General features: G+C 49.5%; 1 protein-coding gene across 1 annotated transcript in view; it reads left to right on the top strand.

Moving 5' to 3' along the window:
- TTLL9 (tubulin tyrosine ligase like 9) overlaps positions 1 to 22700 on the top strand; it is a 54411-nt gene that overhangs the window by 20731 nt on the left and 10980 nt on the right. The window contains exons 4-9 of the mRNA XM_045529479.1: positions 5551 to 5662; positions 6545 to 6730; positions 15542 to 15610; positions 17865 to 17955; positions 19535 to 19575; positions 20667 to 20709. Of these exons, the coding sequence (XP_045385435.1) occupies positions 5551 to 5662; positions 6545 to 6730; positions 15542 to 15610; positions 17865 to 17955; positions 19535 to 19575; positions 20667 to 20709 (542 nt within the window). The remainder of the gene's footprint in view (positions 1 to 5550; positions 5663 to 6544; positions 6731 to 15541; positions 15611 to 17864; positions 17956 to 19534; positions 19576 to 20666; positions 20710 to 22700) is intronic.

Genomic DNA, 22700 nt, shown 5'->3' with positions numbered 1-22700 from the left:
GTCCCAACCTCGGGGCCCAGTCCCTGCTCCTCCCTCTGTTAGAGCCCCCTCCCCACTGTTCTCGACGGGCTGCTCCTCCTCAGCTGAAAGGTCACTTCTGCAGGGTGGCCTCCACCCAGCATAGGTCCCTCAGTGCCCTGCCTCATGGCTTCTACTGGATTACCCCACAGCACATTTCACAATTCCTCGTTATCGAGTTATTTGTTTCCTCGTTTATTGTTAATCTTCCCCACGGGACTGTATGCACCCCCTGGCCAGGTGTTTTCTTTCCTCCTGTGTCATTGGCACCCAACATTGTCTTATCTCTGTCACATATGTGTTGGATGAGTGAGTGAATGAATGAATGAGTGATGTGTTATTTACTCATTCATTCCTTCAATATACAGACCTTCTACTGGGTGCTGGGGGAGAAATGATGTGTTGGTCATTAGTCCATTTTATAACCTCATAATGCTTAAAAGTCACTGCTATTTTCCAATGAAAACAGAGCCTCCAAAAACAACTCTTGAATTGACTAACGTCCCTGGTCTTCCTGGTCAGGTGACAGACCCCAGGGTAGTGACGGCCGTGAAAATCCAAGTTGAAAGGAGATCTAAAGATCACCTTTTGCAACCACATCCTCTAGCTCTTTGAAGACTTTTTATTTTTTGCAATTTGAAATAGATATTTTATTACAGTCTTTTTAGACCTGATTATTTTAACAAACCGCATGTCAAACAAATTTTCCCTTTTCTTCTTCATTGGGAAATAATTCATATATAAAATAAACAATTTCATGTCTTTCAGTATATTTGCAAAGTTGTGTCATCGTCTTTACTGTCTAATCCCAGAACGTTTCCTTCATCTCAAGAAGAAACCCTGTACACGCCAGCGGGAATTCCCGTTTCTCCCTCCCTCCAGCCCTGTCTGGGGCCCTGTCTCTGTTTGTCTATTTTAGACACATCATATAAATGGAATTATACATTATATGACCTTTTGCCTGTCTTCTTTCACTTAATGTTTTCAAGGCTCATTCATGTCGTAGCATGTATCGGTATTTCATTCATTTTCATAGCTGAATAATATTCCATTGTACGGGTGTACCACTTTTCATTTATCTATTTATTAGTTGATGGGCATTTAGGTTATCTGCACTGTTTGGCTGTTATAAATAATGCTGCTGTGAACATTCATGTCCAACTTTTGGACTCTTCACTATATACCTAGGAGTGGAATTGCTGGGTCATATTTCACTTTTTGAGGAGCTGCTAGACTGTTTTCCAAAGTGGCTGCATCATTTTACATTCCCATCAGCAGTGTATGAAGGTGCCAATTTTCCCACATACTCACCAACACTCATTATTATTCATCTTTTTTATTATAGCCAGCCTAGCGGGTATGAAATGGTATCTCATTGTGGTTTTGATTTACATATCCGTAATGGCTAATGATATTGAGCATCTTTTCTTGTGCTTGTTGGCCATTCATAAATCTTTGGAGGAAGATCTATTCAATCTTTTGCCTACTTTTTAATTTAGTTCTTTGCCTTTTTATTGTTGAATTATAAGAGTTCTATCTGATAAGGATGTCCTTATATATGATTTGCAAATATTTTCATCCATTTTGTGGATTATCTTTCACTTTCTTGATAGTGCCTTTTGAGGCACAAAACTTTTTAATTTTGATGAAGTCCAGTTTATCTATTTTTGCTTTTTTTGTTTGTGCTTTCAGTGTCATATCTAAGAAACCATTATCTTAATCCAAGGTCACAAAGATTTATTATTATGTTTTCTTCTAAGAGTTTTGCAGTTTTAGCTTTTCCATTTAAGTCTTTGATTCAGTTTAATTTAATTTTTGTATATGGTGTGAGGTAGGGGTCCTACCTTAACGTTTAAAATATACTTAATTTTAAACTTATTTTGAAATGATTTTAGGCTTACAGAAAAATTTCAAAAATAGTACACAACTTCCTCTTTTATAATAGCAGCTTCACCCAGCTTCCTCTGTTTTTAGCTTATGCAATCATAGTATATTTGCCAAAGCCAGGAAATTAACACTGATACATTACTGTTAACTAAACTACAGACATCATTTGAATTTTACCAATTTTTTTTTTCACTGATATCCCTTTTCTGTTCCAAAAGCCAATCCAGGGTCCCACACTGCATTTAGTTAACCTTTATTACCTCACATATGTTTCAGTTCCTTGGTCTTTGCTTGTTTTTCATGCCTTTCATGCTTTTTGTTTTTTGGAGACAGGGTCTTGCTCTGTTGCCTAGGCTGGAGTGCAGTGGTGCAATCATAGCTCACTGCAACCTCGAACTCCTGGACTCGAGCAATCCTCCTGCCTCAGTCTCCTGAGCAGCTGGTACTACAGCCATGTGCCACCACGCCTAGCTAATTTTTTCTAATTTTTTGTAGAAACTGGGTCTCACTCTTGCTCAGGCTGGTCTCGAACTCCTGACATCAAGTGATCCTCCCATCTTGGCCTCCCAGAGTGCTAGGATTATAGGCGTGAGCCACCACACCTGACCCTTGACGCTTTTGAAAAGTACTATGTAGTTATTTTGCAAAGTGTCCGTTGATTTGGGCCTGTCTGATGTTTTCTCATCATGAGGTCATGCATTTTGGCAAGATCACCACGGAAGTGGTGCTGGGCACCTATCAGTGCAGCTCCTCAATGAATTCATGGTGTTGGCATGTCATCACTGGTACTGTCATGTCATCACGGGTGCTGTCGACTGAGCATCAGGTTAAGGTGGTGTGTGCCAGGTTTTTCCAATGTAAGTTAGCTTTTTTGTAATTAATAAGTATCTTGTAGACAGATACTCTAAGACTATGCAAATATCCTGTCCCCAAAAAACTTTCACACAATAGTTTTAGCATTCTTTGAGGATTCTTGCTTAAATCTATTATTATTACAATAATTGCAAAATGGTGACTCTCTAACTCTCTCATTCCTTCTACATTTATTAGGTGGCATTTTTCTGTAAAAGAAAGGTCTTCTCCTCCTGCCCCTTATTTATTGATTTAGCATCAGTTTGGTTCATTGAAGTCTACCATGTTGACTAGAAGCTTCCATTCCTTGATTTTCCCAATGGGGAAACTAAGGCCCAAAAAAGAGGAGGAGGTTTCACAGGAGTCAGTGCCTATGGTGGGACCAGAATCGGAGCTCCTGACTCCGGTTCTAGTGCTCCTAGCACTGCATGATGGGCTTGGTACAGCCATGAGGGTGGAGGAGAAGAGGGCCGAGACATGGAGACTTGGGGCCAGGCCCTGCCAGCCCAAGATCTGTGGCTCCCAGGTGTCTGAGTGTTGGCAAAGGCCACAGCCAGTTCTCCAGCGGGTTTCCATCCGTCATTGAAGCTGGTCCTCACAGCTGCTGTGCCTGCAGCGTCAGTCAGAGGGGAGGTTTAGAGAAGAACCAGGCCCCAGGTTTTCAGGAATAACTTAAGAAGAAACTGGGAAACAATTCATTCCTGGTTCCAGGGTCACTCCATTGCTGCGTGCATCACGATATCCCCATCTGTGCACGGCGCGTGCTGTTTACTTGGGATTTTCCTCAAGGTTGACTCACTTAAAGGAACTTTTATATCACTATGATAATATATGTTGAATTTTGTGTTTGTCTTGGTATTTATGTTTTTTCTTGATCAACATTAGAATAGGGACATGGCTGTTAAACTTTTTTAAGGGTATTGCAAGGTTTGTGTGACCGGAATGCTGGGAGATGTCGCCCACACAATGCCCCTGCAGGAGCAATGCTTAAGACAGTGTTGCATTAGCTCACAGCTCCTGTGGGTCAGGGATTCTGACAGGACACAGGGGGACTGGCTTGTCTCTGCGACATCAGGGGTGTCAGCTGGGAAGAGTCTGTCTCTGGAGGTCACCTGACAGCAGGAGTTGTCAGGGGACATCCTCGCTCACACGTTGGCAGTTGATGCTGGCTGTCTGCAGGGACCTTGTTGGGGCAGACGACCGAAGAATGTTCTCGTGGCTTCTCCATGTGGCCTCACAGGCCTGTTGCGTCTGGGATGAGACGTATAGCCGGGCATCTTCTGGAATGCAGCCCAGCACAGCACCCGCCCCACCTGGCTGTGTTCATTCATCACCTCCGAGGCAGCTGCCTCCTCATTTCTCTTTGTTTCTGCCTCAAACCTTCTCAAGATATTTTTCACAACTCAGTCCACTTGTCCATAATAGAATAACATGGGGGTGGGGACAACCCAAATGCCTCTTAGTGGAAAAATGGATAAATACGTTGTGGTTTGTTCACCCCATGGGATGGAATAGAACCATTAAAATGACTGAATTAGACTCAGATATATCAAGTGGATAAATCTCTAAAACAAAAGGTTGGTGGAAAAAAGCAAGTTGTGAAAGGAAACAGATAGGAGTGATTCTAGCCACAGAGCTTGGACCTGGAGCCCCGTGGTCTGAGTTCAAATCCTGCTCTGCTACTTACTAGCTGTATGAACTTGGGTTCCTTAATCTCTATGTGCCTGCCTCAGTTTCCTCGTCTGTAAAATGGGCATAATAACAGAACCTAACACTTAGGGTTGCTAAGAGGATCGATGCATATATGTAAAGTACTTAGAACAGTGCCTGGCACATGGTGAGCAATAATATTAGTAATTAGAAGGTTTAAAAATATGCTAAACAATGCCATGTATAGATACACACATATATATACATAGTAAGAACTGTAAAGACATTGCATAGATGTGATACACACCAAACTCGGGCTAATGGTTTCCTTTGGGAGAGGAGAGAAAGAGATAGAATCAGACAGGGACATACAGGGGGCTTCAGTTATAACCATAATTTTTTACTTAAAAATAATTGGAAGCAGTTATGATGGTATTTTATTTCCTTTCACTTCTTTTTCAAGCACCTCCTCCCTGCAGCCCAGCTCTGGTGCCTGGATTTGGTAGATCAGTCTTGTTTCCTGTCCCTCCCCCTGGCGTGGCTGGGAAGGATGGGGTCAGGATTCAGGGTCTGGCAGAGCCGGGCATGAGTCCTGATGGTGCTGTGTCCTCGGTGGGCAAGACCAGCCTGCCTTAGAGCTCAGGGGATGGTTGAAGTCACCTTTCAGGCCTGCTATGAGGATTTAGTGAGAGGAGGGCTTTGAGACCTGGGAGGGGTTTGCAAATGTCACCTAGCTCCACCGCGGGCCGGGGACAGGACAGGTGAGGCTGGCTGGTTGTTGCACTGTAGAGAGTGGTGGGCACTGCGATCTGGAGAGGGCATGTCCCTTCTAAAAGGGGTGGTTGCTCCTCAGTCCTGCTCATAGGTGCCCGGGGACACTCTGGGCTCAGTGCGGCCGGATCTGCTGATAGTCCGAGGGAAGCCAGTAGTGTGGATTTTTGTGGGAACATTTCCCTAGTTTTCACTCTGGCCTAACAAAGCACATGTGGGCTGGTGGCAGCCCACGGCCACCCCCTAGACTCACCTGATGGACACACTGCTGCGAACCCTTCCTCACGCCCCCTCAGCGGCACCTTCCTGGGCCACAGACCCAGCAGTACCGAGGTCCTCAGGTCATGACCTTTTCTCCACCCCCTCCCCCAGTGAAGGGGAGTGGGATTTCTACTGGTGTGACGTCAGCTGGCTCCGGGAGAACTTCGACCACACCTACATGGACGAGCACGTGCGGATCAGTCACTTCCGGAACCACTATGAGGTGAGTGGGGCATGTGGCGGGGGTTGCGCTGAACCACCCAGCTCAGATCACTGCGTGTGGCCACGAGCAGGAGCTGGTTTGGGGGGACAAGAATCAGAACAGAGAGGTGTAAGGGAACTGGGTGTGTGCTGGGTGGGCAGCACGTGCACTAGATGCATGACGAGCTAAATGGGTGGAGGGTGTAGGACCCAAGCCCTGAGGACCAGCCTTTCTTGGGGTGGGGATTTGAGGTCACAGGCTGCTTGGTGTTTCAGCATCCGAGATTTGAGGGCCAAGCTGATTTAGGGGTGTAAGGACCAAAGGAGCAGGATGCTTGAGAGGTTATAGTGACTTCAGAGTGAAGGAAAGTGGAGAAGTTTGGGGTCTGGAGATGGGAGGGAGGTCTGTGGGGACTGGAGGAGCCAGTGATGGGAGATGTTCAAAGGTTAGCGTATCGTAGTGCTTAAAAACATGAACGCTGGACCTGTAGTCCCAGCACTCTGGGAGGCCGAAGTGGGAGGATCCCTTGAGCTCAGGAGTTTGAGGTTGCAGTGAACTCTGATGATACCACTGCACTCTAGCTGAGCAAACAGAATAAGACCCTGTCTCAAGACAAAAACAAAAACAAAAACAAAACACAGACGGACTTTGGAGTCAGAGTCAGGCCCTGGTCAAATCCTGGCAGTGCTGCCCATTCGTTGTGTGGCTCTGGCAACGGATTTAACCTTCCCAAGCCTTGGTTTCCCTGGCTGTGAAGCCTGGTAATTACAGGCTTACCAGGCTCTCAAAGTTACCCTTACTGTTTTCCTGTGGGCCAGACAACGGAGAATGCAGGGTAGCTTATGGATGGGGGCTGGGAGGGGAGCAGGAGCCCACGGCCGCCTTGCCCCTCCCGCTGCCCAGCTGACCCGCAAGAACTACATGGTGAAGAACCTGAAGCGGTTCCGGAAACAGCTGGAGCGAGAGGCGGGAAAGCAGGAGGCAGCCAAGTGCGACTTCTTCCCCAAAACCTTCGAGATGCCGTGCGAGTACCACCTGTTTGTGGAGGAGTTTCGCAAAAACCCGGGAATCACCTGGATCATGAAGCCGGTGAGTGCTCAGTCGGGGCTGGGGGAGTTGGGGAGGACAGCGGGAGGGAGGGAGTCCCGGCACCCGAGCAGGGGTCCTGACTGCCTAGGATTAGCTTCAGACTGGCTCTCTGTCCTCCCTCAGGGCTGGCTTTAGCTCCTCTTCTCTGCAGTGTTGGACCCAGCAGCTAGGACTGCTGGCACACAGCAGGTGCTCAATAAGTGTTTGCTGAATGCACAGGGCAGGGAATCCAGAGCCTCTCTCCCTGACATGGAAGAAAACAACGGCCAAGCCAGGCCAAGTGCTTTTCCTGTGTTACCCCTGTCCTCGCTCTGACCCTCAGGGGCAGTGTCCCCAGGCCCAGGTTGGAGCTGAAGAGCGGAGGCTCGTTCGCTCAAGCATCCACAGATACTCACCTGGCACTGGGGATACAGCCCTCAGCAAGTCACATTGGGTCCCTGCATGCTCGAGGGCAGACGATAAGCAAGCAGAGGACACATGTGTGGTTACGCAGTGCTGAGTGTCATTAGGGGAAATGGTGTCAGCAGAGGGAACAGCAGGAGGATCCCCTGGGCGGGCAGCTTCTCTGAACAAGGGAGAAGTAGGGCTCTCAGACCGAACCCCTTGTTCACTTACTCGCTGTGTGACCTCAGGCAGATTACTTAACTTCTCTGTGCCCCACTTTCCCCATCTGCAAAGTGGGATCCCTGTAATACCTATTGCATAGTGTTGTTATGTGACTAAATGACTTAACAGAGGTAAAGTACATAGCAGATACTCAATAAATGATAGTTTTTGTCATTGTTATTCAATACAAATTGAGATAGTTTTTGTCATTGTTATTCAATACAAATTGAGCTGTGACCTTAAAGATGCGCAAGAGTGAGCTGGACAAGGGTGGGTGTAGGGAAGGGCATTCTAGGCAGAGGGAAGTGCATGTGCAAAGGCCTGGTGTCAGGAGGTAGCCCTGCAGGGATGAAGAAACTGAGTGGAAGGCAAGGACGACAGAGAGCTGACCAGTCACTCAGCCCTTCCTCGTGCCAGGGCTGGCCTCTCCCCACAAAGCCACATGCCACCGTAGAGTTGAATGGCAGCAGCACAGCCCCCTTACGTTTTCTAGGCTTGGGAATGTGCCAGGCCCCAGGGAGGGTTTTGGGGGGAAGAGCAGCCCTTCCTTGTGGAGCTGAAGACTGGGGCCTGATGCTGGCCGGTGCGAACGCTGCCAACAGCACAGGTGCTTGGAGGCGGCACCGACGGGGAGACAAAAACAATGGATGCTCCAAACAGGCACTGAGCCAGGATGCGTCTGGGCCTCCCTGGTTCCCTTCCCCGCCCCTCCTGCCTCCCCCGTGTCCCGGCGCAGGGAGGAGAGCTGTAGCAGGAGCAGTAGGGATTAGGCAGATGAACACTGTGACCCACCAGGGGCGGGTTCCAGCTCCCAGCACTATCCTCTCAGACAAATGGTAATTTGTGCTAATTGGGAACAGCAATCGCATATTAAATTGATTTCTTTCCCAGCCCATGGCCTTTGTTAGCAGCAGACACAACGACAGCTGTAATTAGGAGGTGGAATCTTGGCTCTGTGTGTGCTCCTGTGTGTGCGTGTGCATGTGCGTGTGCATGTGTGTGTGTTCTCTCTACTGAATAGCATAGGTCTGGGTTCTAAATCTGTGTCCAGTTTTTTTGCTATTGAGACAGAGTCTTGCTCTGTCACCTCAGGTAGAGTGAAGTGGCATCATCATAGCTCACTGCAACCTCAAACTCCTGGGCTCTAGCAATCCTCCTGCCTCAGCCTCCCAAGCAGCTGGAACTACAGGCGTGTGCCTGACTAATTTTTTCTATTTTTAGTAGAGATGGGGGTCTCACTGTTGCTTAGGCTGGTCTCGAACTCCTGATCTCAAGTGATTCTCCCGAGAGTGCCAGGATTACAGGTGTGAGCCCCCGTGCCGACCTGTGTCCACCGCTTCTGAGCTCGATGAACCTGAACTGGTTACTTAACTCCTCTAAGTCCTTCTAAGTCCATTTCATCATCTGCAAGATGGAATTCATGAGTGGATCTGTCTTACAGGGTTGTGAGAGAATCCAATGATGTTATACATGTTAAATACATGAATTATGTAAGTGACATGAAGAGCTTGGCAGTAGGTGCCCAATAATTGATCACTTTTATTGTTATTTCCAAGAAACCACGAAATACCCCGTCTTCTCCCTGCCCCTGGGGAAGCACCAGGTCAGTGTTTCTCAAACTTCAGTGCGCCCATGCCCTTCGGGGACCTGAGTGAGTGCAGAGCCCAACTCAGCAGCACTGGGTGGGGCCCAAGAGTCCTGGTTTCTGACCAGAGCCCAGGCTGTGCCGGCACCGCTGGCCACAGATGACTGTGAGCATCAGGGTTGCAGAGCAGTGGTTCTCAAACTCGAGTGTGCACACAATCTCCTGGAGGGCTTTTTAGAGCATCCCACCCCCAGAATGTCTGATTCAGCAGCCCTGATTCGGGGCCTAAGAATCTATGGTTCTAACAAGTTCCCAGGTGTATCAGCCAGGGCTCTTCAGAGCAATGGGAGCTTCAGTGTGTGTGTGTGTGTGTGTGTGTGTGTGTGTGTGTGTGTGTGTGTGTGTGTGTGTGTGTGTGTGTGTGTGTTAGGAACTGGTTCATGCACTGTTGTGGGGGCCAGCAAGTCTGAGCTCTGCAGGGCTGGCCAGCAGGAAACCCAGGCAGAATTTCTACGTTCCAGTCTTGACGCAGAATTGCAGCTTTTTCAGGAAACCTCAGTTTTTGCTCTTAAGACTCAGCTCATTGGATGGGCCCACGCACATGATCAAGGGTGACAGCCTTGACTTATAGTTCCTGATGGTAGATGTCAATCACATCTGCAAAATACCTTCAGAGCAACATCTAGACTAGTGTTTGGCCAAACAACTGGGCACCATAGCCTGGCAGAGTTGACATGAAAAATTAACCATGACACCAGGTTATGAGGGGGCTACCGGCCTGGGTGCCACACTTTGAGAACCACTGGGTTACAGTATTAGTTCTGGGACCCTATTTGGATTCCTTTGGGGAAGAAGGAGAGTTACAAACAGAACAATGCCCTAAAAATTTGGAAAATAGAGGAAAAAACATCCTCCCAATCCCCCCATTCTTCCCGCAAGGCCTGTCTTTGTGACCCGGTCGATCCTCGTCCACCCATGGCCAAAAGTCTGCTCACAGTTGCTGTGGCTGGGCCAGTCGCAGGGCAGCCCTTGGGCGCCTGCTGAGCCTTCATCTTCCTCTTTGGTGGCGGTAGAGCAACTCAGGGAGGGGTTGAGTGGGCTCAGAAGGGAGCAGGCAGTGTCATTCCCTTTATGCCCTGCTGTGGGGACCCTCTTCCCACGAGGCCTGAGCCCCAGCCCAGAGCTGGGGGAGCTTTGTTTGACTCTCGGGGAATGTAAGAACAGGCCCTGGGGTCTGGCCATTAAAAGCCCAGTGTTGTGTACGAATCGTGTCACTCCAGACTTTATCTCCAGGTGGGCGTCCTCCCGGGCCAGCAGCTCGGGGCTGCCAGGTTGGTGGGGAGGTGGGCAGGACACCGGTAACAGGGCCACTCTGGCTCCTCAGCCTGCCTCAAGGTGCTGGGAGGCAGGTGCTCGGCTGTCAGGGACCAGGCCTGTTCCTCAGTGCCTCTGTGTGTCCCCCGACCTGCCCAGGGATGAGGCCTGTCTTCTGCTCTCCATGGGTCCACCAAGCTGGTTTCTCTCAAAACTTCTAAGAGTCAGGATGCTTTGGTTGGTAAACAATAGAAAACCCAAATAAAAGTAGCTTAGACAAGAGGACAGGGTTTCTGCACTGTTTTTATGCCATGGGTCTCTTTGGCATCTGGTAAAATGTACTGACCCCGTCACAGAATAGTAGGGTTTTTAAAAGCCACTTTAAATATAATCAGCATACGAAAAGCTGCACATACACTTAATGAGTTTGGGGGTAACTATGTACCTGTGAAAGAACAGTGGTTTTAAAAGCATAAAATAAAGTACATTTAATTATAAAAGAAAGCAACTATATTAAAAATCAGTTATCAAACTGCGTTAGTCTAGGTTCTCCAAGACACAGATGCCAAGACAAAATTAAACATGCCAGAGTTTGGCCGGTGAGAAAAACAGGAGAGGGAGGCACATGAGGCTAGGAGAGCTGTCAGATCTCAAGGGAAGGAAAGAAGGAAGGAAGGAAGGAAGGAAGGAAGGAAGGAAGGAAGGAAGGAAGGAAAGAAGGAAGGAAGGAATGAATGAAGGATGGAAGAAGGCAGGGAGGGAGGGAGAGAGGGAGGAAGCCCCTGCCACTGAGCAGTGTATGGAAATTTCGGCAAAGCCACTGGGATGCCTCAAGCCAAAGCAGGCTGTCCCCCATCTCTCAGGAGTGGGCCAGTCTTCATATCCTTGAGGGGCTCGGTCAGTGTCTGGGAGCAGCCCCAGCAAGGAGGCCTGGCAAACACAGCGGGACCTCAGCTGGAAGCAGCTGGCACTCTCCGTCAATTACTCTCCTGCAGTTGGAGGCCTGCGAGGTGCATTCTCATGGCCACAACACAAATTACTAAAAAATTCTTTGTGCTGTAGTAATATATGTGCTTTTCATTAACAATTAAAGAGAGTCTAACAGCAGGCTTCATAGTACCATCATTTCGAAGTCAGGAGGAGCATATCAATATTTTGAGATATCTGCAACCATTGTAATGAGGTATAAAAATAACCGTGATTTCTTTTGATGGCAGAGTCACAGGCATGGCTAATACTCCTGTGACTTGTTGCCTGCATTCATAATAGGAGGAAATGTCAAAATCTGGTTAAGTGTTAGTGAAAATAAAGATGAAAAATTTTTTTCTCATTTAAGCTAACAGAGCCCAGGGAGTTTCTTTTAATGAAGAAAGGCCGACCTCAGGGATGGTTTATTGGGAGGCCCCACAACACCATGAATTTCCAGCAGGCTGGCCATGCCTGTTGATCACAACACAGCTGCCGCAGCTCCAGCTTCAACTCACACTTCCACTTGCCTTGGGAATAAAGGAATGCCCTGGCCTTGTGTTCCTTTCTAACAAGACATGAACTTGCCCCAGACTTCCCCTGGCATCCTTCTGGCCCATGCCTGAACTAATCACATGGGGGCGCTGTGAGGTTCAGACCTCCGCAGAGGGCGGGACAGCAGGAGGAGCTGATCCAAATGGGTTCTGTGGGCAGGGAAGACAAGGGAGTGGCTACATCCAACGCCCGATAAATGCCACATGAGGAATGTGGCCCCCAGCAACAAGGCGGGGGTGACAAGGGGACCAGGACGGTGGGTGGCCACAGCTGCTACAAAATAAAAGTTATGGTTCATTCTGATAATCATTCAAATATTGCTTTCCAATCAAAAATTTATCTTTTTATGAAAAGCATAATAGAAAAATATTTTCCTCCCAACTTATCAGGTAAGATAGCTATTCTCAGAGGTAGCGCCGTGTTTATCATGTGATTTTGTATCCTCCCCTCCACCCCCACCAGCACTTTGTAAGAGGTACATGAGCCCCAAGTTTGTGTAGCATAGATTTAGCTATCTCAGATTTGTCACCTGCTGGCTGGGTGATCACAGCCAACGTGCTTGGCCTTTCTGTTCATTGGTTTCCTCAGCTGCAATATGGGGCTAATATTAATGCCTATGTTGCAGGGGTTTTATAAGCTTTGATGAGGTAATGTGTAAAAATCATTGTGCCTGGCACAGAGTAAACATCTGGTAAGTATTAGCTGATGGTGTTGTCATTGTTAGGAACTGTTTTCCTAAAGTTAGTATTCTGGTTATCTACTGCAGAGTAACAAACCAGCCCAAAACGTAGTGACTTGAAACAACAATAATCCTATTTAGCTCCTGAGCCTCCAGTTCGGGCAGCACTTGGCAGGGAAGGCTGGTCTGTGCCCAGTGTCCACTGAGGCAGCTGCACTGAGGCTGGAGGATCCATTTCCACACTGGCTCACTCGCTTAGCTGGCCAGTCAGTGCTGGCTGTTGGCTGGGTGCTCAGCCAGGGTTGAGGGCTGGAGGTCTCAGTCGCCCTCTGGGTGGGCTTCTCCCTGTGACCTGGACTTCACAGTATGGCTGCTGGGATCCAACAGCAACCAGCCTCAAAGAGAGAGCTGGGCAGAAGCTGTACTGCCTTTTATGATTTGGCGTTGGAATTCACAATTAGTTGAGACAGTCCTAAAGCCTTGCCCAGATTCGAGTGGAGGGGACATTGACTTTACTTATTGATGGGGTTCTGGGGAACATATGGGCTGGAAATATTGTTGTGATTGTTTTTGAAACTACCATCTGCTGGAGCTGGGTGGTAGGTGGTCTCCAGTCTTCACAGCCCTGATGTATCACCATGCAGGAAGCTTATCTTTCATTCACAGCCATTTCATTCCCTCACATAACAAGAAGCTGGAGGTAGGCAGCTCCAGGTTTGGGGACGTGCTCAACAGAGCCACTGAAGGCCCAGGCTCCTTCCCTTTGTCCACTCTGCATCCTCAGGGTGTTGGCTTTTGTCATCACATTTGTCACTTCATGAACGTGAGTTGGCTGCTATCGTTGTAGGCATCACCTCTGCAGACTGAGCATTCAGAGGAAAGACGGAAAGGGGCCAAGCATCATTCCTCTCTCCCTAGCTCTCTGTCCCGCCCTCGCTCTCTCTCTAATATTTTTAACAAGGAAGAAAATCTTTCCCAGGGTCTCCAAGCAGATGTCTCCTTAGTTCTCATTGGCCAAAACCAGTCACGTGGTTTCCACCAGCTGCAAGGGAAGCTGGGAAAACCAGTATCTAGCCTTTTCCAGCCTCTATGGTGAGAGGTGGCTTTGCCAGCAGGGAGGGGAAAGGCAGGGGAGTGGCTACGGGGAAGGCGACGACAGGGGTTTGGTGGGGGTTGAACCCCATATTGAAAGGTATGAACCTAAAAAAACACTTTTTAATGGAAGTTTAGTAAAACATAGAGAAGTGCCCAAGTAATCGGGATACAGAATTTTCCCAAAGTGAACACACTCAAGTAGCCAGTGCCCAGGTCATAATAGGGGCATCACCAGCCCCCAGCAGCCCCGCTCACAACCCTCCACTTCACTAACAGCAAAATACAACTAGATTTGTCTGCTTTTGTACTTCGTATCATCGGAATCGTGTAGTACGACCATAATATGTCTGGTTTCTCCCCCTCCACATTATGTTTATGCAATTCATCCTGCTGATGTGGGTAATTGTCAATTGTTGATTGTCAGTTTTGTTTCCTATTCCACTGAGTGAATATTCATCCATGTGAGAGTTTCAAGGTTGGAGCTGTTAGGCAGAGTGCTGCCATGGGTGTCCCTGTTCATGTTCCTGGGTGCACACGTGCAGACATTTCTGTTGTGCAGGTACCTAGGAGAGGAATTGCTGGGACTTCGGATCGGGGTACCTATGTCTAGCTTTCTTGGATGCCACCAGTTCCCAAACAATGTACACTCCCACCAGCAGTGTGTGAGAGTTCCAGTCTCTCCACATCCTCACCAACACGTGGTATTGTCTGTCTTTAATTTTAATTATTCTCAGGGAGTGTGTAGTGGTAACATATTGTGATTTCCATGAAGTTGAGTGCCTGTTCCTATGTTAACATTGATAATCTTTCGTGAAATGCCTGTTCAAGTCTTTTGTAAGACTGTGAACTGTTGGAAGCTTTTGATCACACTGATTAGTTGCTCTCCAAAATTGCTATGCACATTCGGCCACCTGTAAGCCACTGCCAGTGCCCCACAGTCTTTTGGACACCCAGCCTTTTGGGCACACACAACTCTGAACCAGGGTGCACAGCATGGCAGGCAGAGCCGGGGCCCCTCCTGCAGTGGACAACCTGTGCAGCCACCCCTGACAGCTCTGCCTGTCCCCTCCACTGTACAGAGAGCCTCAGGTGGGCCAAGCTCAGGGAATGGAAGGAAATGAGAGTTTGCACTTGCCAGGTGCATTTATGCTGGAGGAAAGATGACTTGGGGGGACCTGCTTGGTGGCTGCAGATAAGTAGAGGGCTGTTTTGGTGCCCAGGAAGCAGATTTGCTCTCAGAAGCCCTACAAGCCAGAGTTGGACCAGCAGATTTTAGCTCAGCACAGGTTAGTCTGTGAAAGTTCCATGACGTCTGTGTTACTGCTATAACATAATGCCCAGCACACAGTAGCAGCTAATATAAACCCTTTGGATCACTGCTTAACAAAGCTCTCCTGCAACAAAAAGGGCCCTGTTGGAGGTTTGGGGTGGGGAGAGGGTAGTGAGCTCCCAGGCACTGTGGGTGTGCAAGGCCAGGCAGGTGACCATTGTAGAAGGACCACTGGAGATTATTACTCAAAGGAGGCAGGAATGCCTTTGGTGAGGACCACTATGCATGATTAAAGATTCTCCCAGCCCCTAGACTCTGTGAAGCCATGAATTATCCATGCTGGGGTTCAGTAAAGGCAGACGGATTTCAGTATTAGCCGAAGCAAACTCTAATTAGGAAGGCAAATTGATTTCCAAAAAAAGAATCGGATGATATGTTCCCAGGACTGTTAGAAATGGTTTTTTAATTGTCTGTTCTTTTGCATTATTCATGCAAATGTATGTCTTTGTGAGCTAAGTCAATCTCCCTTTCCTGCTGCCTTCCCTCTCTCCCTCTGCCATGCTTAGCGCCTTCCCTGTTCCAGCCCCTTCAGGACTGAGCTGGGCCATTCCTCTGGGGAGAGATGGGGGCCCATGGGGGAGATGAGACAGAGAAATGCTGGGGAGAGTGCCCAGGCACAGGGCCCAGCAAGGAGCCACGCAGAGCTGACAGCTGGCCTTTTTGCACCCACTCCCACCCCAGGTAGCCCGGTCGCAGGGGAAGGGCATCTTCCTCTTCCGGAGGCTGAAGGACATCATGGACTGGAGGAAGGTGAGCCTGCCTCTTCCCCCTCGCTCCCCAAACCCTCGGCTGCCCTTGCCAGCAGGAGGGCCGCTTCTTCCTTCCCTCAAACCTCAGAGGGATGGGGGGGAAGCTCTGCCCACAGGCCTGCCCATTGGAGCAGGGGTGGGGGGCGGTCTCTGCAGCCAGATTGTCCGGTTTCAAATCCTGATCTTGCCACTCAATAGGTGGGTGACCTTGGGCAGTTACTTCACCTCCCAGCATCCCAGTAAATGGGGATAGTAATAGCACCTGCCAAGGATGCAATGAGCTAATGAGCGTAAAACCCCTGAGAACAGTGCCTGGCACTTAGCAAGTACTCAATGCACATTTCTTTTTCTGGGCCTCCTGCTCACCTGGCTGGGGAGAGTTTGGCAGACTCTCCTTCCAGGTCCTAGACTGAGCCTCAGGGGCAGCTCCCTTGCTCCCCCTGGCCCCATCCTTGTCCCAAGACGCTGTGCAGTAGAAATCCTCGTTCAAATCCTGCCTCTGCCACTCCGCAGCTGTGTGGTCTTGGGAAATTGCGGATGCCCTCTGAACCTCAGCAGTGCGGGGTGGGTGGCAGGAGCAGGATGGCCGACACCCTCCAGGACCAGCACCTGCTGCCACAGTCGGCTCGCAGCAGGTGCTCAATGTCTTTACTCCTCCTGTGGACCTGTCAGGGCACTGCAGGGAAGAAGCTCACCAGCCTGGAGGCCCAGCCCGCCCGGAGCGCTGTCAATCCCTCTGGCAGCCATGTGAGTGGAGGTGGGGCTGGGCTGGGGTCCCAGCAAGCAAATGAAGGCCTGGCTGCCTCTGTCTTAATGTAGCCAAGGGGGGTAGTGATGGTGGGTGGAGAAAATCTGCCCTGACAGCCAGAAGCCCTGAGTGCCAGCACTCCCTGCCACGAGGCTGTTACATGACCCCATCAAGTGTGAGACCCTTGGCTTTGGGTGGAAGGGACAATGGGTGGGAAAGGACGCTGCAGCCTGTGAGGTGCTGTGCACATGCATAGGGGCATCGCTGTCTTCCTGAGCTGGGCTGGCAGGGAGAGAAGGGAGAGCTATGTCCTGGGGGGCTGTGGGGGCCTATGCAGCACTGTTCTTAGAACTTTCTACAGCGATGGGAGTGGTATATGTCTGTGCTCTCCAACACAGTGACCACTGGCCACATGCTGGCACTGAGCCCTTGCCATGTGGCTTGTATGATCAAGGACTGGATTTTTTATTTCATTTCCTTTTTAAAAATGGTAGTAAAATGTGTATAACATGAAATGTGCCATTTTTAAGTGTATGGTTCTATAGCACTAAGTGCATTCATATTGTGCAACTATCACCACCATCCATTTCCAGAACTTTCTCGTCTTTCCAAACTGAAACTCTGTTCACATTAAACACCAACTCCTGCTTCCCTCCTCCCCGAGCCCTTGGTAACCCCCATCTACTTCCTGTCTCTATGCATTTGACTATTCTAGGAACCTCACCTAAGTGGACTCATACACTATTTGTCCTGTTGTGTCTGGCTCATTTCACTGAGCATAACACCTTCAAGTTTCATCCCCATTGCAGCATGTAATTTCATTGACTTTTAATTGGTTAAATGCAAATGTGACTAGCCACATGTGGCTAGTGGCTGCCCTATGGGGCAGCACAGGTCTAGAGGTTAAACGCTCAGGCTCTGGGCCGAAACTATGTGAGTCCACGGCCCAGCTGCACCACTGAATGGCTGTGTGACCTTGGGCAAGTCACTCTCCCTCTCTGTGCTTCAGTTTGTCATCTATAAAATGGGAATAATGAACTGATAGTGTTTTTTTTTTTGTTTGTTTGTTTTTGAGACAGAGTCTTGCTCTGTTGCCCGGGCTAGAGTGCCGTGGCGTCAGCCTAGCTCACAGCAACCTCAAACTCCTGGGCTCAAGCGATCCTCCTGCCTCAGCCTCTCCAGTAGCTGGGACTACAGGCATGCGCCACCATGCCTGGCTAATATTTTCTATATATTTTTAGTTGTCCAGCTAATTTCTTTTCTATTTTTAGTAGAGACGGGGTCTCGCTCTTGCTCAGGCTGGTCTCAAACTCCTGACCTTGAGCGATCCTCCCACCTTGGCCTCCCAGAGTGCTAGGATTACAGGCGTGAGCCACCGCGCCCGGCTGGCCTGATAGGGTGGATTTAAGGATCCAGTGAGTTATCCCAAGTAGAGTGCCCAGCATAATGCCTAGTACACAGGAGGTGCTCAATAAATGCTTGATTTTGTTATTATTATTACAACTAGGACACAAGAAGCTCTGATGACCAGAAAGATGATATTCCCGTGGAGAACTACGTGGCTCAGCGTTACATCGAAAATCCCTACCTGATAGGAGGTGAGACAGCTGTCCCTGCTCCCTGCTCCCCCAGTCAATGGTCCTCAGCCAGTCAACAAGCCTTGGCCGGCAGCCTGCCAAGGGCCCAGCCTGACACCAGCCATGAGGGATGCAAGGACAGAGACCTGCACACTCCCAGCTCCTGGCCATTGCCATGCAGTTTCCTCTGGCCGGCAGGCCCTTCCCGCTCCCTTCTTGGTTCAGGAAAACTCTCCTCCTTCTTCAAGAACTAACTCATTCTTTCATGCATTTATCCAACAAATATTTATAAAGGGGCTGCTTGGTGCCAGCCACTGTCCTGAGTGCTGGCTGCCCCCCCTGCCCTAGTGGAGCTTATACCCGGATGAGCAGGCTGCAGTGAACCAGAAAACAAATACATAAAACAATTCCATGCGGTGGGTGTTAGGGAGTAGATCAAGCAGGGTGACAGGCAGAGAGTGATGGGACCAGGGAGGGCCTATCTGAGCAGCTGACATGTGAGCTGAGACCCAAATGACAACCAGGAGTCACTGTGAGTAGATTTGCAAAGGCCCCGAGGTGGAACCAAGCCTCCTCCTTGAAGCCTTGGAAGGTTCCCCCAGGCCCATCCTGCTTCTGCTCTACCCACATGAAGCCAGGCAGGTGGGAGCAGGGGGCGATTCTGGGGGTCTTGTCTGAGGTGGGCCGGTGCTCCAAGGTGCATCACTGCAATAGCGTTAATGCCAGTTGCCTTCTTCCACCTCCTCGGGCAGTGACCTTCCTCAGGGGGCGGCACCTGGGTCTCTTCGCCTCCCTCCTCCTGTCCAGTGACCCCATCCTGTCTGTGGCTTAAACACCACCCAGATGCCAGGGACTCCCAGCTTTCTGTTCCCAGTCAAGACCTTGTCCCTGAACCCCAGATCCTGATGTCCGGCAGGCTGTGACATCCCGATTGGGCATCTGCCAGCAACTCAAATCCAACAAACTCCAAATCCTGCCTCCCATCAGGGACACAGCCCTTCCATCCGCTGTCTGCTAAGCCAGGCCTGGGAGCCGTTCTGGGAGCGTCCCTCTCTTCCCCTCCCACGTCTGTTCCTCACCGAGCTCCTGCCCAGCACATGAATCTGTCTGGCCACCCCTCTCACCTCCATCCTGGTCCTGCCCACTGTCCTCTGCCTCCTGGGCAACCACGCCACCTCCTCACTGGTGCCTGCCACTGCTCTGTCCCCTCGGCTCCACTCCAACACAGCAGCCAGAGCGATCAGGCCCCTTCAGTGGCTTCCCAGGGTTTGTAGGACAAAACCCAAAGGCTTCAGTGACCTGGTGCCTGCCAGCCTTGCTGACCTCATCTCCTTCCATTCAGCCCCTGGCCCAACCTCTTTGCCCTCTCTGGGCCTCTGTTCCTTGGGCCGAAGACCCTGCCGCACTCTGGGCCAGGCAGGCCCCTTCTCACCCCGCAGGTCACTGCTTCCCATGGGCCTTCCTTGACCACCAAGTCTCAAGCCTCTCCCCATGTTGACCCTCCCTGCCCCCCATCCACTGCAGTATCCCCAAAACCTAGCACAGTGCGTGACACAAATCAACATTTGTTATACAAATTAATTCTTTCCTTGCCTGACAGGCCGCAAGTTTGACCTGCGTGTCTATGTGCTGGTGATGTCGGTGAGTAGCTAAGGCAGGGGTCCTCCTCCACGGGGGTTAAGGGGTGGCTGGACTAGGGGTTGGGGGAAGAGGCCATCCTGGGGGCACCTTGTGTGAGCTTGTCTGGTCTCATCTCTGCCTGGGAGAGCCGCAGGGCACATCTAGGAACAGGATGGGGGGAGGCAGGCAGACCCAAGTTTTACCATCTTAGATGCCTCAGCATCTAGATTTGCCCCCTACCTGTCCTCTATTCATTCAGCCATCCACGGCAAACACAGCAAACATTTACTGAGCATCTACTAAGTACAAGGCCCTGGTACTTAGCAGGTTTTATCTCATCCAGTCCTCCTAATAACCCAGTGAGGTAGGTTCTATCATTATCCTCATTTTACAGATGAGGAAACAGACACAGAGAGGTTGTGTGACTTGCCCAAGGTCACACAGCCAGTGAGTGGCAGAGCTGCGATTCAAAGCCAGGCCTCCTGGCCTCAAGCGCCTACTCTCTTGACCACTTGCTATACTCCACTCATTTGGTCCTTCATTCAGCAGATGTTTAAACCTTCGTGCTGTGCTGCTCTGTGCTGGGCACAAGGATACAGGGGTGTCCGAGACAGGCTCAGCCCTGTCCTCCTGGACCTCACCGTCTGGTGGAGAGTATGGACACACCCTGAGCTGGGTCGCGTCACACGTGGTGGTGGAGCACAGAAGAGGCCCATTCTTTTTGTTCCCTCTGCATCCCTGTCCCCGGGGGGAGGAGCAGGTAGACTCCAAGGAAGCTGATGTCAGAGCAGAGCCTTGAAGGCTGATTTGGGGAAGAAGGAAAGGCACTCCAGGTGCAGGGCAAGGCAGGTGCAGGACCTAGGCGGTGTGAGAGTGCCTGGATGTATTCCCCTCCCCTTTTTTCTCTCTCTGTTCCCACCTCCGTCCGCCTCAGTACATCCCACTGCGGGCCTGGCTCTACCGGGATGGCTTTGCCCGATTCTCCAACACCCGCTTCACGCTGAACAGCATCGATGACCAGTGTATCCTGGGATCTGCCTACCCACCCCCTCCCCCATGCACCTGCCCTTTCTGTCCTGGGGACAATCCCGAGTGACCCTCTCCATCCACAGATGTCTGCCGGGTGCCTGCTGTGGTCTGGGCACGGGAGACACAGCAGTGAGGGAGACAGGACTGGTCCCTTCCCTCTGGGAGCTTTCAGTCTTGTGGGGGAGACCCCAGGGGAGGAGCCCCGCTCTGCTCAGAGCAGCTCACCCCAACCTGCTTTGCCGGGTGATGGTTTTGGTGGTGGGACTGACATTCACATTTATTTGTATTTGTAGGATCGGACAGTTTTTAGCCCCTTTGGAGAATGTTCCCATCATTTTATGTGCCCTTTTCTTCAGTGCCTAGTCATTGGCTCACTCATTCATTCAAATATGATGCTATTTTCACCCATCCAATTGTCAGGGACCAAAACCTTGATAACACACTGTCTTGGCAAGGCTGGGGGATACATATGTTGCTGGCGGGAGTGTAGATTGGTACACTCCCTTCTAGGGCAACCTGGCAGCTAGCTATCAAAAGACAATTGCACACGCCCTCTGCCCCAGCAATTCCCCTCTGGGAATTTAGCTGACAGGTGCATCCACTGTGCGGGAGAAGACAGGCTTAGAGGTTATTCACTGCACAGCTTCGTTTGTGAGAGCGAAAAATAGGAAACAATGGGACAAATGTCTCATTTATACAATGGAATACCATGTGTTAGAAACGAATGGTGAAAGTGATTTACGTACTGATATGAGATAATCTACAAGATGTATAGTTAATTGGGAAAAAAACAAAGTATGTATAGAACAGCATAAAAAAGTATGTTCTCATTCATGTTAAAAAGTATATCTTGGCCGGGCTCAGTGGCTCACACCTGTAATCCTAGCACTCTGGGAGGCCGAGGCGGGAGGATCGCTCGAGGTCAGGAGTTCGAGACCAGCCTGAGCAAGAGCAAGACCCTGTTTCTACTAAAAATAAAAAGAAATGAGCAGGCAACTAAAAATATATAGAAAAAATTAGCTGAGCATGATGGTGCTTGCCTGTAATCCCAGCTACTTGGGAGGCTGAGGCAGGAGGCTCACTTGAGCCCAGGAGTCTGAGGTTGCTGTGAGCTAGGCTCATGCCATGGCACTCTAATCTGGGCAACAGAGCGAGATTCTGTCTCAAAAAAATATATATATGTATGTCTCTATATATGTTTGCTATCTCTGGGACAAAAAACTGGAAAGAAGTTGTCTTTGGGAAGAGCACTGGGTGGGTAGGGACGGGGTAGATGGGAGGTATTTCCTTATATACGCTTTTGTGCCTTTTAACTTTTGAGTCATGTGAATGGATTATCTGGTCAAAATAAAAATATGCAAAAAAGGTTTTAGGAGTTTTAGGTCTGAGCATCAGAAGAAAAGGGGCAGAGGAAAATGGGCAGGACCGTTACCTGCGTGTGGGAAAGACAGAAAGGGCAGCACAATGTTTTCAGCCAGTTCACATCTCTCTGCCTTCATTTCATCAATCAATTAAGTACGTGCCCAGGGTAATGCATTTATTTGCACTGCTGCACCTGAGATTGCGATTCGGCTCTTCTGAGTATTTTTTTGCAATTGTTTTTGCTATTTCACCAACGTCAGCGTCTCCAGTACATTTATTTTACTTTGTAATTCTAATAAGCATGTATCATCTTCAAGTCATCAAATTTAGTTGAGTTTTATTGCTACCTTGTTTTTTTTATTAAAATTAAATAATACATGTGAAGGACTTAGAACAGTGCCTGGCTCAGAGTGACCCTTGAGTAAATGTTAGTGATTCTCCCAGCTCCGTTTCCAAATGTTTGCGCATCTCTGAGCTTCGTGGGGAATTATTAAACAAACCAAGACCTCTCCCCGGGCTAGTTTCTATTTAATGAGGTTTTGCTGTTTTCACAGTGAGTGAATACATATCATTTTCCACCCCTTCTTTTATAGTTTTTAATTTTTTAATCTTGAAATATTAATAGAAAATAATTTTTTTTTTTTTTGAGACAGAGTGTCACTTTGTTGCCCTGGCTAGAGTGAGTGCCGTGGCATCAGCCTAGCTCACAGCAACCTCAAACTCCTGGGCTCAAGCGATCCTCCTGCCTCAGCCTC

Source organism: Lemur catta, chromosome 17, assembly GCF_020740605.2.
Source record: "Lemur catta isolate mLemCat1 chromosome 17, mLemCat1.pri, whole genome shotgun sequence".
Classification (NCBI taxonomy): Eukaryota; Metazoa; Chordata; class Mammalia; order Primates; family Lemuridae; genus Lemur; species Lemur catta.
Note: the sequence above shows the minus strand (reverse complement) of the source record. Positions and strands in the feature narration are given on the sequence as shown.